At 44.0% G+C, this 17,750-nt stretch overlaps 8 protein-coding genes and 2 long non-coding RNA genes across 10 annotated transcripts; 8 read left to right on the top strand and 2 right to left on the bottom strand.

Moving 5' to 3' along the window:
* Positions 1–360: 360 nt before the first annotated feature.
* LOC135087491 (uncharacterized) lies at positions 361–2,870 on the bottom strand. Its single transcript, XR_010260852.1, has 3 exons — positions 2,768–2,870; positions 1,956–2,059; positions 361–962 (listed from the first exon to the last, which is right to left on the bottom strand). It is a non-coding gene; the product is annotated as an uncharacterized LOC135087491 (long non-coding RNA).
* LOC135087490 (histone H1B-like) lies at positions 959–1,931 on the top strand. The gene has a single exon (XM_063982212.1). The coding sequence runs from the start codon at positions 1,019–1,021 to the stop codon at positions 1,724–1,726; it is 708 nt and encodes a 235-aa protein (XP_063838282.1). The 5' UTR covers positions 959–1,018; the 3' UTR covers positions 1,727–1,931.
* A 293-nt stretch (positions 2,871–3,163) lies between the features above and the next one.
* Positions 3,164–4,550, top strand: LOC135087487 (histone H2A). The gene has a single exon (XM_063982210.1). It carries the CDS (start codon positions 3,766–3,768, stop codon positions 4,138–4,140), a length of 375 nt encoding a protein of 124 aa, XP_063838280.1. The 5' UTR covers positions 3,164–3,765; the 3' UTR covers positions 4,141–4,550.
* A 250-nt stretch (positions 4,551–4,800) lies between these two features.
* LOC135087484 (histone H2B) lies at positions 4,801–5,924 on the top strand. Its single transcript, XM_063982206.1, has one exon. It carries the CDS (start codon positions 5,110–5,112, stop codon positions 5,482–5,484), a length of 375 nt encoding a protein of 124 aa, XP_063838276.1. The 5' UTR covers positions 4,801–5,109; the 3' UTR covers positions 5,485–5,924.
* Positions 5,925–6,415: 491 nt separating this feature from the next.
* On the top strand, positions 6,416–7,214 carry LOC135087483 (histone H3). Its single transcript, XM_063982205.1, has one exon. It carries the CDS (start codon positions 6,589–6,591, stop codon positions 6,997–6,999), a length of 411 nt encoding a protein of 136 aa, XP_063838275.1. The 5' UTR covers positions 6,416–6,588; the 3' UTR covers positions 7,000–7,214.
* A 613-nt stretch (positions 7,215–7,827) lies between these two features.
* LOC135087488 (uncharacterized) lies at positions 7,828–17,544 on the top strand. Its single transcript, XM_063982211.1, has 3 exons — positions 7,828–8,260; positions 15,659–16,029; positions 17,053–17,544. Exons 1-3 carry the CDS (start codon positions 7,963–7,965, stop codon positions 17,362–17,364), a joined length of 981 nt encoding a protein of 326 aa, XP_063838281.1. The 5' UTR covers positions 7,828–7,962; the 3' UTR covers positions 17,365–17,544.
* LOC135087489 (uncharacterized) lies at positions 9,451–11,960 on the bottom strand. The gene is made up of 3 exons (XR_010260851.1): positions 11,858–11,960; positions 11,046–11,149; positions 9,451–10,052 (listed from the first exon to the last, which is right to left on the bottom strand). It is a non-coding gene; the product is annotated as an uncharacterized LOC135087489 (long non-coding RNA).
* Positions 10,049–11,021, top strand: LOC135087482 (histone H1B-like). The gene has a single exon (XM_063982204.1). It carries the CDS (start codon positions 10,109–10,111, stop codon positions 10,814–10,816), a length of 708 nt encoding a protein of 235 aa, XP_063838274.1. The 5' UTR covers positions 10,049–10,108; the 3' UTR covers positions 10,817–11,021.
* Positions 12,254–13,640, top strand: LOC135087486 (histone H2A). The gene has a single exon (XM_063982209.1). It carries the CDS (start codon positions 12,856–12,858, stop codon positions 13,228–13,230), a length of 375 nt encoding a protein of 124 aa, XP_063838279.1. The 5' UTR covers positions 12,254–12,855; the 3' UTR covers positions 13,231–13,640.
* On the top strand, positions 13,891–15,014 carry LOC135087485 (histone H2B). The gene has a single exon (XM_063982207.1). It carries the CDS (start codon positions 14,200–14,202, stop codon positions 14,572–14,574), a length of 375 nt encoding a protein of 124 aa, XP_063838277.1. The 5' UTR covers positions 13,891–14,199; the 3' UTR covers positions 14,575–15,014.
* Positions 17,545–17,750: the final 206 nt, after the last annotated feature.

Here is a 17,750-nt window from a genome sequence, read left to right as displayed (position 1 = left end):
ATCTTCATCACCGCGTATGTACCACACTCCTCCCTGCGGAATAAAAAATAAATAATGTTATTATGTGTAGGTACCATATATAACGTATTTTTTTTTTTTTTTTGTTACTAGTACGCATAAGGTGCCCAGTAAAATTATTTTGTTTATTTACATGGACGTGCAAGAATCTTCACTAGCCCGCGTCCCACTGTCTGTGAAAGGTACGACGGCTGTAGATGGCGGGCGGCGCTTTCGTCAAAATAATTATCGTGACTCGATGTGAAAAATTAATTTTTTTTATTATGTTCATATTATAATGGCACAATCGATACATTTACAATTATTTTAATAGCATAACATAGGTAGTTCGTACGACTACGAGATCGCCTGCCCTAACAAACGACACAGGAGAGGCCGCCGTTCATGTTTTACGACCCCCGAGTCTATTGCGATAAATACGGTCCGAAGCGATACCAATATTGACGATTCATCGATGCGTATGGTCGTTGGGATGTTCGCTTTCAATTTGTCCATGAAAAAATATCGATCATAACCGTATAAATGGAGAAAAACAACATTTAAACACGACCCTCGGTCGGTCCGGTTGGCAATGTTGAAAATAAACGCGTGCAGCGTTCGAATCGTGATTCATACAGTGACATATACATCACAGACGCACGGGGGCACTATAGGAGATGTCGGTGACGCGTTAAATTCTCTAATATGTTGAATAATTTTTCGCGAAACTAATTTTTTTCAGATGCATGCTAGTGAAAAGTTTCAAGTGTTCGTACGAGAAAACATCTAGCTACAGAGAGGCTCTCCTTACGGTATTGCCATGACGCGTCGTTTCGCACCGTAAGTTTTGTCCCGCTCTAACACACCGCTCTATCCATCCTCTTTTCTCTCGTTCCGCGCGCGCGCAGTCGCAGTACGTACGTTCGTTGTTTCGCTCGCTCGTCGCGTTCCAGCAGCAGCATCGTCTGAAATTAATTGTTTTGATTCGTTCACGTAAACAGTCAAAATAACAAAAAGAAAAATGGCAGACACAGCAGTGGCATCCGAGGCACCGGCTCCGGCGACGCCCGCGAAGAAACCCAAGGCGACGGCGACCGGAGGAGCTAAGAAGCCGAAAGCGAAGCCCACCCACCCGAAGACGTCCGAGATGGTGAACAACGCCATCAAAGAGTTGAAGGAGCGCAGCGGTTCCTCGCTGCAGGCCATCAAGAAGTACATCGCGGCTCAGTACAAAGTGGACGCTGAAAAATTGGCACCTTTCATCAGGAAGTACCTGAAGAGCGCCGTCGAGTCCGGCGCTTTGATCCAGACCAAGGGCAAGGGCGCTTCCGGTTCGTTCAAATTGGAATCCAAATCTGCGGCATCCAAGAAGCCGGCGGCGAGCAAGCCCGCCAAGGGCGCCGCCGCAGCGTCGGCCAAGTCCAAGAAGGTGACGGCCGCGTCGGCCGCCGGCAAGGCGAAGAAGGGCGCCGCCTCGAGCGCCGCATCGTCGCCCTCGAAGGCGAAGCCCTCCGCCGCCACCAAGGACAAGAAGGCGGCCGCCGCGAAGAAGAAGCCCGCCGCCAAGAAACCCGCCGCCGCCGCCAAGGGTAAGGCCGCCGCTGCGCCGAAGGCCAAGAAGACCGCCAAACCGCCAACCAAGAAACCCAAGGCGCCCAAACCGAAGAAGGCCGCCGCAACACCGAAATCCAAGCCCGCGGCCAAGAAGGCGTCCGCCGGCAAGAAGTAAGCCGCCGCCGCCGCCGCGCGCGTCAGCCAGCAGCAGCAACTTGTTGTGTCGCCCATACGCCCGCCAGTGTTGTCGTGGGTAATGGTGGTGTTGGTGGTGGTACTACTGACACACCCCATCATCATCATCATAACAACGGCCGAGGCTGAGGCTGCGGTTGCAGCGAGGAGCGTCGAAAGTTTTAAAAAGCCCTTTTCAGGGCTAACAAATAATTCAAACATGTACTTACATGTGTTTCTTGCGATAGACGAGTCACATTTTAAATACAGAGGCAGACAGACAGGCAGGCAGGCAGGCAGGCAGGCCGAGTCCTGCTCTCCGCTGCTTGCTGTCCTGAAAAACAAACACATTAATTACTAAATAATTAATATAGGTATACATAATATAGGCACCCCCTATCTACCCACACACACCACACTACATGCATCTTTTATGCATCAACAACTATTTCAATATTATTTATTTGATCACCAACAAGGTAACGTTCACAAGAGAGTAACACACAAAAATTATTATTATGAGTTATCGATTCAATCTAAAACAATAATTAAAAAATAACTAATAAAAATATAATAAAAACAAGGCAACTTAGTTAAGAGTTCACAAATTCAGTCGGAGGCATCAAATACATTTATCACCAACATAATAATTAATTAGTCATTGGTGCCTCCGAATGCATTAATTTGTTTATGATAAATTCAATCCCAATCCAAATCTGTCCGTCAACTGTCGAACATCAATAATATGTTTTTGTTTAAAAATAACTGTTCGGTTTATTATTTTTATAAGACTTTAATTAATAGTAATGTGTAAAATTTTTTTATCTAAAACTGAATTAAATTTGACAGTTGAAATCCGGATTTGGAATAGAAACCTATTAGAATATGGGAAACGGGCACAAGTTGTCTTGTTTTTATCTTTTTTTTTTAAATTCCTTTTTTTACACGCCGTTGGGTTTTTTGTTTTACACTCGAAAAACATAACCCACCCTCCTTCTGGCGCAGTCGGGTAATTAACTAATTAATAATAACACTCACTCACCCCATCGCATCGTTCCGTTCGGTTCATGATAATATTCGGCCGACGACGGCGAGAGGGCGGCGGAGGCCTCCAGCCGCCGCCGCCGCCGCCGCCGCCGCCGCCGCCGCCGCAGACAGCGACCGCCCGCCCGCACGCCCGCCACACCACCAGCACCAGCACCAGCAGCAGCAGCAGCACACATTGTTCACGCACCACCAACTGAAATTATGAACGGAGAAACCACATTTAGGTATCTGTGTATGATACCACAACAACATCACACGCATCACTTTGGCACTTTGTTTGTTCGCACACATAATCATTTATCGTTTAAATCGCTCTCAATTTACTTGCTTTTACCGCACAACACACACAACTAACTGAATTAACGAATAACAACAACAACAAGTAGCCACCTGAGTTAACTTATAACTTGTCTTGCATTTGATGCGCGTCGTCGTTCACTTTTCGCCATTTCAGCGGCAAAATGATAACACAATATACCTATTATCATTCAACTTTCACAACTTTTTATAATAATCACCAGAATCCCGCCGCCCGACTGCCCTGTCTGCCGGGTGCCGGCGCTTGACACTGACGTTTAATTATTTTTTTTTTTTTTTTTCCATTACCCAAAAGAAACGCGTTTTATACCACACATACATCTGCCTACATAGAGAAAAAAAAAAAAAATCAAATTAATTAACCAAGTGAAAAGGAAAAACACTTTTTTTTTTTTTTTTTTTTTTCTCCCGTTTATATCAGCACGGTCTGTCACAAACCAACGCGAAGCGAGTGAAAGAGAAAGACAAGTGTGTCTCTTTCTGAAAATTTCGCGCGAGACGTGCATATCTATCTATCTCTTTCTGACAGTGAAACGTTCGCCCCACTAATGGGTTTGCGCGCGCCGTTATAAATATTCTGCGCTCAACAAAAATTGACACAGACAGTCTCGACGCGCGCTCGTCGTTACACGTTCACTTTGTGTGTTGATTTATTTCTCTACAAACTACAACAACATGTCGGGTCGCGGCAAGGGTGGCAAGGTCAAGGGAAAGGCAAAGTCCCGGTCCAACCGTGCCGGTCTCCAGTTCCCCGTCGGTCGTATCCACAGGCTTCTGCGTAAGGGCAATTACGCCGAGCGTGTCGGTGCCGGTGCGCCCGTGTACCTGGCCGCCGTCATGGAGTACCTGGCCGCTGAAGTGCTCGAGTTGGCCGGTAACGCGGCTCGTGACAACAAAAAGACCAGGATCATCCCGAGACATCTACAACTGGCGATACGCAACGACGAGGAATTGAACAAGCTCCTCTCCGGCGTCACCATCGCCCAGGGTGGTGTGCTGCCCAACATCCAGGCCGTGCTCTTGCCCAAGAAGACCGAGAAGAAGGCATAAATCGCCGCCGCGTTTTCGCATCATTTATGTATGCTGCACTCTGCTGCTGTATACATATTGATGATCGAGACACGACCGAACGAAACGTGTGTGCACGTTTCTTCAAACAAAAAGGCCCTTTTCAGGGCCGCAATATGATTCTGAGTATTTATGAAATGTTTCTTGACGATTGACACGAGTGCAAATCTCTTCTTACACTATACAATAATAAATACTATCACTACACAATATAATGAATAATTTATTGATTGTCTGAAAAAGTCGGCATGATGGTTAACAGACAAAATAAATAAATGCCTAATTATGAGAGAGAGACAAAATATACCCGTACGTAAATACATAGGTAGATTCGAGTTTGAGCATGAAAAATCCTTAAGAAAAATATTTTAGTATTTATAACGTGATGCGATTGATCTATTGATATATATATTTTTTTTTTTTTTATATATTATTAAAATTAATTTTAAAATCTTGCTTGCGCTTTGCGTTTCGTGAGAGAAAAGAAAGACAGAGAGAAAATGTAAATCTACATTACTCGTAATGCACTTGCATAATATTTTTTATGTCGTACGTACGTACCTACCTACCTACCTACCTACCTACATACATACATACATTTTTTTTTTTATTATTATTATTATAAAACTGAAACCAAACTAGAGAGTTGAGTGAGCGAGAGAAACGCTCCTCACATATCGCCATCTCACTCACTCGCTCGTCGCACCCATCAACAACACAGACCGTAATGTGTTATGAGCGAGACGGCACAGAGCGAGAGAGAAATATCATGTTAATGCGACGACACTATTGGTCGAAGTGACACCGCGTTGCGGTCGCTTTTTGAACTGACAGTAACTGAGGTAAACCCCAATCTACCGAAAAATTTACACATTCGCTCGTCACTCTCGGCACGGTCGAGTTGTTGTAAGCTGATATACATTATTATCGTCGTTATCCCATTAAACAATCATGCCGCCCAAGACAAGTGGCAAGGCCGCCAAGAAGTCAGGCAAGGCTCAGAAGAACATCTCCAAAACTGACAAGAAGAAGAAGAAGCACAAGAGGAAGGAGAGCTACGCCATCTACATCTACAAAGTGCTGAAGCAGGTCCACCCCGACACCGGTATCTCCAGCAAGGCCATGTCGATCATGAACTCGTTCGTGAACGACATCTTCGAACGCATCGCCGCCGAAGCTTCCCGTCTGGCTCACTACAACAAGCGTTCCACGATCACGTCGAGGGAGGTGCAGACATCCGTCAGGCTGCTGCTGCCCGGTGAACTCGCCAAGCACGCCGTCAGTGAAGGCACAAAGGCCGTCACCAAATACACCAGCTCCAAGTGAATTGGCAGCGCTTCGTCGTCGTCGTCGTTCGTGTTGTCGGTGTTTTACACCAAACACAACCACGACACAAAAACAAAAGGCCCTTTTCAGGGCCACAAAATGCATATCATAAATTGAAAAGTTTCTTGTCGATGGCGTGTCACGTAAATAAATGTTATGTACCTTACCTACCTACTTAACCTACTTATAAAACAGCTTATTTATTTATTGTTCGCTTATAGTAAGCATTGTGAATAATTAATAATTGTCTACGTATCAGATTGTGCTTGTCAGTGAAGAGTGAGCAAACTAGAGAAAAAAATATAATATCGTCAACTAAAAACAACAATGACTCCTATAAAATATCGAAGGTAAATTAGAATCAATCAACACAATACCTACATTATTTTAATTTTCGCAGATAACAGGAAAAAATATAAATTAATTATGAACGAACTATGAAGTTAATAAACTAAGCGAGTACTTATTAAATTAAGAAATAATACTTTTCACACACGTACTCGTATAACTGCAGACTCACTGTTTAAATAAAATATTTGTATCATTTTTGTACTTATATAATCAATCAATCAATATTTTGAATTTCCAAAAAGAAACTCTCACACAATATATCCGGCTAGAGGAAAACTCAAAACGCAAAAATATAAATAATTTGTCGTAGAATAATTAATTAGTTAGCCTAGAATAGGTATTTAAATACCTGATAATTATTGCTTTGTTGTTGATTTTGAGTGGAAAATACACATAACACTTCTTACTACATAGTTATTATCCTGGCACAGGCAAATTTATACGCCTGAAAGGAGGCTTCGTTCGTTAGTATTTATTATGTAGTAGTATTTTATAAGAAATGAAACTACTTACATCTATGTGTGTATAAACAATTTTGAATTTTTGAAACGCGAATGAAAAAAAAAAAAAAAACGTGCGAGCGAGAGAGAGAGCGCGCACGCAGTGAGAAAGAGAGGCGTATACATCGTCGGCTATAAATACGGCGTGGCGCGCGCGTACATGTTTTATTATAGGATCGTACGTCGAACGACGCGCCGCTCCGCTCTCTTGTAAAATTTGCATTTGTGAAAAGTTGTTTTACGTTTACGTACAATGGCCCGTACCAAGCAGACCGCTCGTAAGTCGACCGGTGGTAAAGCCCCGAGGAAGCAGCTGGCCACCAAGGCCGCTCGCAAGAGTGCGCCCGCCACCGGTGGCGTCAAGAAACCCCATCGCTACAGGCCCGGTACCGTGGCCCTCCGTGAGATTCGTCGTTACCAGAAGAGCACTGAGCTCTTGATCCGCAAGTTGCCGTTCCAGCGTCTCGTGCGTGAAATCGCTCAGGATTTCAAGACCGATCTGCGTTTCCAGAGCTCCGCCGTCATGGCGCTCCAGGAGGCCAGCGAGGCTTACCTGGTGGGCCTCTTCGAGGACACCAACCTGTGCGCGATTCACGCCAAGCGCGTCACCATCATGCCCAAGGACATCCAGCTGGCGCGCAGGATCAGAGGAGAGCGCGCCTAAGTGCTTCGCGCTCGACTTTGCTCTGCGCCGCCGCTGTCGTCCGAGGAGGATACGCGCGCATCAAACAAACACAAAAAAGGCCCTTTTCAGGGCCGCATATGATTCTTAATGTGTGTGTCCACCAACACAAGTTTCTGTCGATGACGAGTCCGAGTTTAACATTTTATTACACACTCCATAATGTGTACATACATACATACATACTTACTTACTCACTTTATAATATTATTTATGCCGATCAATAAATTATTTAACACTATAATAATTATCTAGTAAATGAGCACGCACGCAACAATCAACGCAAATTGAATATGAATGAAAGAGAAACAAAATGATAATAGTAGGCCTATATTGTGAGCTGTTCGATAGTATTTTTTTTTTTTTTTTTCTATAATTACAAAATTTCAGTTTTATGTTACTTACATTTGCCTGCATGAACTGGCTCCCGGATCATTACCTACACAAATAATTATTTAATTGATATTGATGATTTTATTTATTTTTTTTTAAGAAAAATATAACACGTAGAGCGAGCGAGCGAGAGAGAGAGAGAGAATGTGTTGAATATTTCCATCTCTGTCGTGCGAGTGAGTGGTGACGCATTATTTTATGCGAGAGCGAGACGGAACCCCTTTTTCTTTGCCATTAATTTGTTTTTAATTCAATGGAATTTATTAATTATTACTTAATATAATAATAACATAATATAAAAATAACATACGTACTTATTTTAATGTAAAATCATCAACGATACTCCGTCTCTGTCGCACTAGCGCTCGCACACGCGAGAGTGAGAGAAGACATGGCCCCCCCGCTGCCGCCCGCCCCTCGTTCGCTTTACGAATGATATAAAAGTCAGGCTCTGCCTAGTTTCGGGCACAGTCTCGTTCGAGTAATCGTCTCTCGCACACACTATCGGTGTGCGCACGTGTAAATCGAAACCACTAAACCAAATCAAGCAAGATGACCGGTCGCGGTAAGGGAGGAAAGGGTCTGGGAAAAGGAGGCGCCAAGCGCCACAGGAAGGTGCTCCGTGACAACATCCAGGGTATCACCAAGCCCGCCATCCGTCGTCTCGCTCGCAGAGGTGGCGTGAAACGTATCTCCGGTCTGATCTACGAGGAGACGCGTGGTGTGCTGAAGGTGTTCCTCGAGAACGTGATCCGTGACGCCGTCACTTACACGGAGCACGCCAAGAGGAAGACCGTCACCGCCATGGACGTCGTCTACGCTCTGAAGCGTCAAGGTCGCACCCTGTACGGTTTCGGTGGTTAAACCAACCGCTGCTGCTGAATCGTCGTCGTGTGGCGCATCATCATCGCCGCGCTGCTTGTTGTTGGCGCAACTACGACGCTACGAGGATGATCGCAAAACGATCACAAATACACAAAAGGCCCTTTTCAGGGCCGCACAAATTTCGTTAATTATAATGACTGTTTCTATCGAAGACTTTACACAATAATTACCTACCTATATTATATTATAATATATTAATAATAGATAATAATTCCTGTTATTGCTCTCACATGGCATGGCACACCTCGCACGCACACACACACACATAAATTTATCCTATCCTAGGTGCCGCCAGCACATAAATACATATTAATATAATGTACCTACCTGCCTGTACTATGCAAATAAGAAGAGTTTGAGAAAATAAATGTATGTAGGTACTTCTTTCATCCATCATCATTACACAATAATTATGTTACGGGGGGCACGGGAATGGAATGGTATTGGAACGTTTCGTTTCGGGGCTATGGAATAATATCGTGGAAAGTATAAAAATGGGGTTTTGTAAAAAAATATATTAAATAAGTCAAACAAATTTTATTTGTAATAACAATTACTATAAATAAGTGCGTCAATGTCATAAAACGTCTTTAGAGTAGGTACATAATAATTATACATTATACCAATGTTTCATTTCATATTATCACTCATATAGATTAAATAATACAACAGCAAAATTTATGTGAAAATAATAAATACATTATTATAATAAAATATTACTGTCGCACCTGTGAAGCCTCGTCGTTGGTGGATTCGATTCGTTCGCCATCAATCTGCGGCGGCAGCGCGGCGAGAATCTTCATCACCGCGTATGTACCACACTCCTCCCTGCGGAATAAAAAATAAATAATGTTATTATGTGTAGGTACCATATATAACGTATTTTTTTTTTTTTTTTGTTACTAGTACGCATAAGGTGCCCAGTAAAATTATTTTGTTTATTTACATGGACGTGCAAGAATCTTCACTAGCCCGCGTCCCACTGTCTGTGAAAGGTACGACGGCTGTAGATGGCGGGCGGCGCTTTCGTCAAAATAATTATCGTGACTCGATGTGAAAAATTAATTTTTTTTATTATGTTCATATTATAATGGCACAATCGATACATTTACAATTATTTTAATAGCATAACATAGGTAGTTCGTACGACTACGAGATCGCCTGCCCTAACAAACGACACAGGAGAGGCCGCCGTTCATGTTTTACGACCCCCGAGTCTATTGCGATAAATACGGTCCGAAGCGATACCAATATTGACGATTCATCGATGCGTATGGTCGTTGGGATGTTCGCTTTCAATTTGTCCATGAAAAAATATCGATCATAACCGTATAAATGGAGAAAAACAACATTTAAACACGACCCTCGGTCGGTCCGGTTGGCAATGTTGAAAATAAACGCGTGCAGCGTTCGAATCGTGATTCATACAGTGACATATACATCACAGACGCACGGGGGCACTATAGGAGATGTCGGTGACGCGTTAAATTCTCTAATATGTTGAATAATTTTTCGCGAAACTAATTTTTTTCAGATGCATGCTAGTGAAAAGTTTCAAGTGTTCGTACGAGAAAACATCTAGCTACAGAGAGGCTCTCCTTACGGTATTGCCATGACGCGTCGTTTCGCACCGTAAGTTTTGTCCCGCTCTAACACACCGCTCTATCCATCCTCTTTTCTCTCGTTCCGCGCGCGCGCAGTCGCAGTACGTACGTTCGTTGTTTCGCTCGCTCGTCGCGTTCCAGCAGCAGCATCGTCTGAAATTAATTGTTTTGATTCGTTCACGTAAACAGTCAAAATAACAAAAAGAAAAATGGCAGACACAGCAGTGGCATCCGAGGCACCGGCTCCGGCGACGCCCGCGAAGAAACCCAAGGCGACGGCGACCGGAGGAGCTAAGAAGCCGAAAGCGAAGCCCACCCACCCGAAGACGTCCGAGATGGTGAACAACGCCATCAAAGAGTTGAAGGAGCGCAGCGGTTCCTCGCTGCAGGCCATCAAGAAGTACATCGCGGCTCAGTACAAAGTGGACGCTGAAAAATTGGCACCTTTCATCAGGAAGTACCTGAAGAGCGCCGTCGAGTCCGGCGCTTTGATCCAGACCAAGGGCAAGGGCGCTTCCGGTTCGTTCAAATTGGAATCCAAATCTGCGGCATCCAAGAAGCCGGCGGCGAGCAAGCCCGCCAAGGGCGCCGCCGCAGCGTCGGCCAAGTCCAAGAAGGTGACGGCCGCGTCGGCCGCCGGCAAGGCGAAGAAGGGCGCCGCCTCGAGCGCCGCATCGTCGCCCTCGAAGGCGAAGCCCTCCGCCGCCACCAAGGACAAGAAGGCGGCCGCCGCGAAGAAGAAGCCCGCCGCCAAGAAACCCGCCGCCGCCGCCAAGGGTAAGGCCGCCGCTGCGCCGAAGGCCAAGAAGACCGCCAAACCGCCAACCAAGAAACCCAAGGCGCCCAAACCGAAGAAGGCCGCCGCAACACCGAAATCCAAGCCCGCGGCCAAGAAGGCGTCCGCCGGCAAGAAGTAAGCCGCCGCCGCCGCCGCGCGCGTCAGCCAGCAGCAGCAACTTGTTGTGTCGCCCATACGCCCGCCAGTGTTGTCGTGGGTAATGGTGGTGTTGGTGGTGGTACTACTGACACACCCCATCATCATCATCATAACAACGGCCGAGGCTGAGGCTGCGGTTGCAGCGAGGAGCGTCGAAAGTTTTAAAAAGCCCTTTTCAGGGCTAACAAATAATTCAAACATGTACTTACATGTGTTTCTTGCGATAGACGAGTCACATTTTAAATACAGAGGCAGACAGACAGGCAGGCAGGCAGGCAGGCAGGCCGAGTCCTGCTCTCCGCTGCTTGCTGTCCTGAAAAACAAACACATTAATTACTAAATAATTAATATAGGTATACATAATATAGGCACCCCCTATCTACCCACACACACCACACTACATGCATCTTTTATGCATCAACAACTATTTCAATATTATTTATTTGATCACCAACAAGGTAACGTTCACAAGAGAGTAACACACAAAAATTATTATTATGAGTTATCGATTCAATCTAAAACAATAATTAAAAAATAACTAATAAAAATATAATAAAAACAAGGCAACTTAGTTAAGAGTTCACAAATTCAGTCGGAGGCATCAAATACATTTATCACCAACATAATAATTAATTAGTCATTGGTGCCTCCGAATGCATTAATTTGTTTATGATAAATTCAATCCCAATCCAAATCTGTCCGTCAACTGTCGAACATCAATAATATGTTTTTGTTTAAAAATAACTGTTCGGTTTATTATTTTTATAAGACTTTAATTAATAGTAATGTGTAAAATTTTTTTATCTAAAACTGAATTAAATTTGACAGTTGAAATCCGGATTTGGAATAGAAACCTATTAGAATATGGGAAACGGGCACAAGTTGTCTTGTTTTTATCTTTTTTTTTTAAATTCCTTTTTTTACACGCCGTTGGGTTTTTTGTTTTACACTCGAAAAACATAACCCACCCTCCTTCTGGCGCAGTCGGGTAATTAACTAATTAATAATAACACTCACTCACCCCATCGCATCGTTCCGTTCGGTTCATGATAATATTCGGCCGACGACGGCGAGAGGGCGGCGGAGGCCTCCAGCCGCCGCCGCCGCCGCCGCCGCCGCCGCCGCCGCCGCAGACAGCGACCGCCCGCCCGCACGCCCGCCACACCACCAGCACCAGCACCAGCAGCAGCAGCAGCACACATTGTTCACGCACCACCAACTGAAATTATGAACGGAGAAACCACATTTAGGTATCTGTGTATGATACCACAACAACATCACACGCATCACTTTGGCACTTTGTTTGTTCGCACACATAATCATTTATCGTTTAAATCGCTCTCAATTTACTTGCTTTTACCGCACAACACACACAACTAACTGAATTAACGAATAACAACAACAACAAGTAGCCACCTGAGTTAACTTATAACTTGTCTTGCATTTGATGCGCGTCGTCGTTCACTTTTCGCCATTTCAGCGGCAAAATGATAACACAATATACCTATTATCATTCAACTTTCACAACTTTTTATAATAATCACCAGAATCCCGCCGCCCGACTGCCCTGTCTGCCGGGTGCCGGCGCTTGACACTGACGTTTAATTTTTTTTTTTTTTTTTTTTCCATTACCCAAAAGAAACGCGTTTTATACCACACATACATCTGCCTACATAGAGAAAAAAAAAAAAAATCAAATTAATTAACCAAGTGAAAAGGAAAAACACTTTTTTTTTTTTTTTTTTTTTTCTCCCGTTTATATCAGCACGGTCTGTCACAAACCAACGCGAAGCGAGTGAAAGAGAAAGACAAGTGTGTCTCTTTCTGAAAATTTCGCGCGAGACGTGCATATCTATCTATCTCTTTCTGACAGTGAAACGTTCGCCCCACTAATGGGTTTGCGCGCGCCGTTATAAATATTCTGCGCTCAACAAAAATTGACACAGACAGTCTCGACGCGCGCTCGTCGTTACACGTTCACTTTGTGTGTTGATTTATTTCTCTACAAACTACAACAACATGTCGGGTCGCGGCAAGGGTGGCAAGGTCAAGGGAAAGGCAAAGTCCCGGTCCAACCGTGCCGGTCTCCAGTTCCCCGTCGGTCGTATCCACAGGCTTCTGCGTAAGGGCAATTACGCCGAGCGTGTCGGTGCCGGTGCGCCCGTGTACCTGGCCGCCGTCATGGAGTACCTGGCCGCTGAAGTGCTCGAGTTGGCCGGTAACGCGGCTCGTGACAACAAAAAGACCAGGATCATCCCGAGACATCTACAACTGGCGATACGCAACGACGAGGAATTGAACAAGCTCCTCTCCGGCGTCACCATCGCCCAGGGTGGTGTGCTGCCCAACATCCAGGCCGTGCTCTTGCCCAAGAAGACCGAGAAGAAGGCATAAATCGCCGCCGCGTTTTCGCATCATTTATGTATGCTGCACTCTGCTGCTGTATACATATTGATGATCGAGACACGACCGAACGAAACGTGTGTGCACGTTTCTTCAAACAAAAAGGCCCTTTTCAGGGCCGCAATATGATTCTGAGTATTTATGAAATGTTTCTTGACGATTGACACGAGTGCAAATCTCTTCTTACACTATACAATAATAAATACTATCACTACACAATATAATGAATAATTTATTGATTGTCTGAAAAAGTCGGCATGATGGTTAACAGACAAAATAAATAAATGCCTAATTATGAGAGAGAGACAAAATATACCCGTACGTAAATACATAGGTAGATTCGAGTTTGAGCATGAAAAATCCTTAAGAAAAATATTTTAGTATTTATAACGTGATGCGATTGATCTATTGATATATATATTTTTTTTTTTTTTATATATTATTAAAATTAATTTTAAAATCTTGCTTGCGCTTTGCGTTTCGTGAGAGAAAAGAAAGACAGAGAGAAAATGTAAATCTACATTACTCGTAATGCACTTGCATAATATTTTTTATGTCGTACGTACGTACCTACCTACCTACCTACCTACCTACATACATACATACATTTTTTTTTTTATTATTATTATTATAAAACTGAAACCAAACTAGAGAGTTGAGTGAGCGAGAGAAACGCTCCTCACATATCGCCATCTCACTCACTCGCTCGTCGCACCCATCAACAACACAGACCGTAATGTGTTATGAGCGAGACGGCACAGAGCGAGAGAGAAATATCATGTTAATGCGACGACACTATTGGTCGAAGTGACACCGCGTTGCGGTCGCTTTTTGAACTGACAGTAACTGAGGTAAACCCCAATCTACCGAAAAATTTACACATTCGCTCGTCACTCTCGGCACGGTCGAGTTGTTGTAAGCTGATATACATTATTATCGTCGTTATCCCATTAAACAATCATGCCGCCCAAGACAAGTGGCAAGGCCGCCAAGAAGTCAGGCAAGGCTCAGAAGAACATCTCCAAAACTGACAAGAAGAAGAAGAAGCACAAGAGGAAGGAGAGCTACGCCATCTACATCTACAAAGTGCTGAAGCAGGTCCACCCCGACACCGGTATCTCCAGCAAGGCCATGTCGATCATGAACTCGTTCGTGAACGACATCTTCGAACGCATCGCCGCCGAAGCTTCCCGTCTGGCTCACTACAACAAGCGTTCCACGATCACGTCGAGGGAGGTGCAGACATCCGTCAGGCTGCTGCTGCCCGGTGAACTCGCCAAGCACGCCGTCAGTGAAGGCACAAAGGCCGTCACCAAATACACCAGCTCCAAGTGAATTGGCAGCGCTTCGTCGTCGTCGTCGTTCGTGTTGTCGGTGTTTTACACCAAACACAACCACGACACAAAAACAAAAGGCCCTTTTCAGGGCCACAAAATGCATATCATAAATTGAAAAGTTTCTTGTCGATGGCGTGTCACGTAAATAAATGTTATGTACCTTACCTACCTACTTAACCTACTTATAAAACAGCTTATTTATTTATTGTTCGCTTATAGTAAGCATTGTGAATAATTAATAATTGTCTACGTATCAGATTGTGCTTGTCAGTGAAGAGTGAGCAAACTAGAGAAAAAAATATAATATCGTCAACTAAAAACAACAATGACTCCTATAAAATATCGAAGGTAAATTAGAATCAATCAACACAATACCTACATTATTTTAATTTTCGCAGATAACAGGAAAAAATATAAATTAATTATGAACGAACTATGAAGTTAATAAACTAAGCGAGTACTTATTAAATTAAGAAATAATACTTTTCACACACGTACTCGTATAACTGCAGACTCACTGTTTAAATAAAATATTTGTATCATTTTTGTACTTATATAATCAATCAATCAATATTTTGAATTTCCAAAAAGAAACTCTCACACAATATATCCGGCTAGAGGAAAACTCAAAACGCAAAAATATAAATAATTTGTCGTAGAATAATTAATTAGTTAGCCTAGAATAGGTATTTAAATACCTGATAATTATTGCTTTGTTGTTGATTTTGAGTGGAAAATACACATAACACTTCTTACTACATAGTTATTATCCTGGCACAGGCAAATTTATACGCCTGAAAGGAGGCTTCGTTCGTTAGTATTTATTATGTAGTAGTATTTTATAAGAAATGAAACTACTTACATCTATGTGTGTATAAACAATTTTGAATTTTTGAAACGCGAATGAAAAAAAAAAAAAAAACGTGCGAGCGAGAGAGAGAGCGCGCACGCAGTGAGAAAGAGAGGCGTATACATCGTCGGCTATAAATACGGCGTGGCGCGCGCGTACATGTTTTATTATAGGATCGTACGTCGAACGACGCGCCGCTCCGCTCTCTTGTAAAATTTGCATTTGTGAAAAGTTGTTTTACGTTTACGTACAATGGCCCGTACCAAGCAGACCGCTCGTAAGTCGACCGGTGGTAAAGCCCCGAGGAAGCAGCTGGCCACCAAGGCCGCTCGCAAGAGTGCGCCCGCCACCGGTGGCGTCAAGAAACCCCATCGCTACAGGCCCGGTACCGTGGCCCTCCGTGAGATTCGTCGTTACCAGAAGAGCACTGAGCTCTTGATCCGCAAGTTGCCGTTCCAGCGTCTCGTGCGTGAAATCGCTCAGGATTTCAAGACCGATCTGCGTTTCCAGAGCTCCGCCGTCATGGCGCTCCAGGAGGCCAGCGAGGCTTACCTGGTGGGCCTCTTCGAGGACACCAACCTGTGCGCGATTCACGCCAAGCGCGTCACCATCATGCCCAAGGACATCCAGCTGGCGCGCAGGATCAGAGGAGAGCGCGCCTAAGTGCTTCGCGCTCGACTTTGCTCTGCGCCGCCGCTGTCGTCCGAGGAGGATACGCGCGCATCAAACAAACACAAAAAAGGCCCTTTTCAGGGCCGCATATGATTCTTAATGTGTGTGTCCACCAACACAAGTTTCTGTCGATGACGAGTCCGAGTTTAACATTTTATTACACACTCCATAATGTGTACATACATACATACATACTTACTTACTCACTTTATAATATTATTTATGCCGATCAATAAATTATTTAACACTATAATAATTATCTAGTAAATGAGCACGCACGCAACAATCAACGCAAATTGAATATGAATGAAAGAGAAACAAAATGATAATAGTAGGCCTATATTGTGAGCTGTTCGATAGTATTTTTTTTTTTTTTTTTCTATAATTACAAAATTTCAGTTTTATGTTACTTACATTTGCCTGCATGAACTGGCTCCCGGATCATTACCTACACAAATAATTATTTAATTGATATTGATGATTTTATTTATTTTTTTTTAAGAAAAATATAACACGTAGAGCGAGCGAGCGAGAGAGAGAGAGAGAATGTGTTGAATATTTCCATCTCTGTCGTGCGAGTGAGTGGTGACGCATTATTTTATGCGAGAGCGAGACGGAACCCCTTTTTCTTTGCCATTAATTTGTTTTTAATTCAATGGAATTTATTAATTATTACTTAATATAATAATAACATAATATAAAAATAACATACGTACTTATTTTAATGTAAAATCATCAACGATACTCCGTCTCTGTCGCACTAGCGCTCGCACACGCGAGAGTGAGAGAAGACATGGCCCCCCCGCTGCCGCCCGCCCCTCGTTCGCTTTACGAATGATATAAAAGTCAGGCTCTGCCTAGTTTCGGGCACAGTCTCGTTCGAGTAATCGTCTCTCGCACACACTATCGGTGTGCGCACGTGTAAATCGAAACCACTAAACCAAATCAAGCAAGATGACCGGTCGCGGTAAGGGAGGAAAGGGTCTGGGAAAAGGAGGCGCCAAGCGCCACAGGAAGGTGCTCCGTGACAACATCCAGGGTATCACCAAGCCCGCCATCCGTCGTCTCGCTCGCAGAGGTGGCGTGAAACGTATCTCCGGTCTGATCTACGAGGAGACGCGTGGTGTGCTGAAGGTGTTCCTCGAGAACGTGATCCGTGACGCCGTCACTTACACGGAGCACGCCAAGAGGAAGACCGTCACCGCCATGGACGTCGTCTACGCTCTGAAGCGTCAAGGTCGCACCCTGTACGGTTTCGGTGGTTAAACCAACCGCTGCTGCTGAATCGTCGTCGTGTGGCGCATCATCATCGCCGCGCTGCTTGTTGTTGGCGCAACTACGACGCTACGAGGATGATCGCAAAACGATCACAAATACACAAAAGGCCCTTTTCAGGGCCGCACAAATTTCGTTAATTATAATGACTGTTTCTATCGAAGACTTTACACAATAATTACCTACCTATATTATATTATAATATATTAATAATAGATAATAATTCCTGTTATTGCTCTCACATGGCATGGCACACCTCGCACGCACACACACACACATAAATTTATCCTATCCTAGGTGCCGCCAGCACATAAATACATATTAATATAATGTACCTACCTGCCTGTACTATGCAAATAAGAAGAGTTTGAGAAAAT

Source organism: Ostrinia nubilalis, unplaced genomic scaffold (genome assembly GCF_963855985.1).
Source record: "Ostrinia nubilalis unplaced genomic scaffold, ilOstNubi1.1 SCAFFOLD_42, whole genome shotgun sequence".
Taxonomy (NCBI): domain Eukaryota; kingdom Metazoa; phylum Arthropoda; class Insecta; order Lepidoptera; family Crambidae; genus Ostrinia; species Ostrinia nubilalis.
This window is presented reverse-complemented; position numbering and strand designations above follow the sequence as displayed.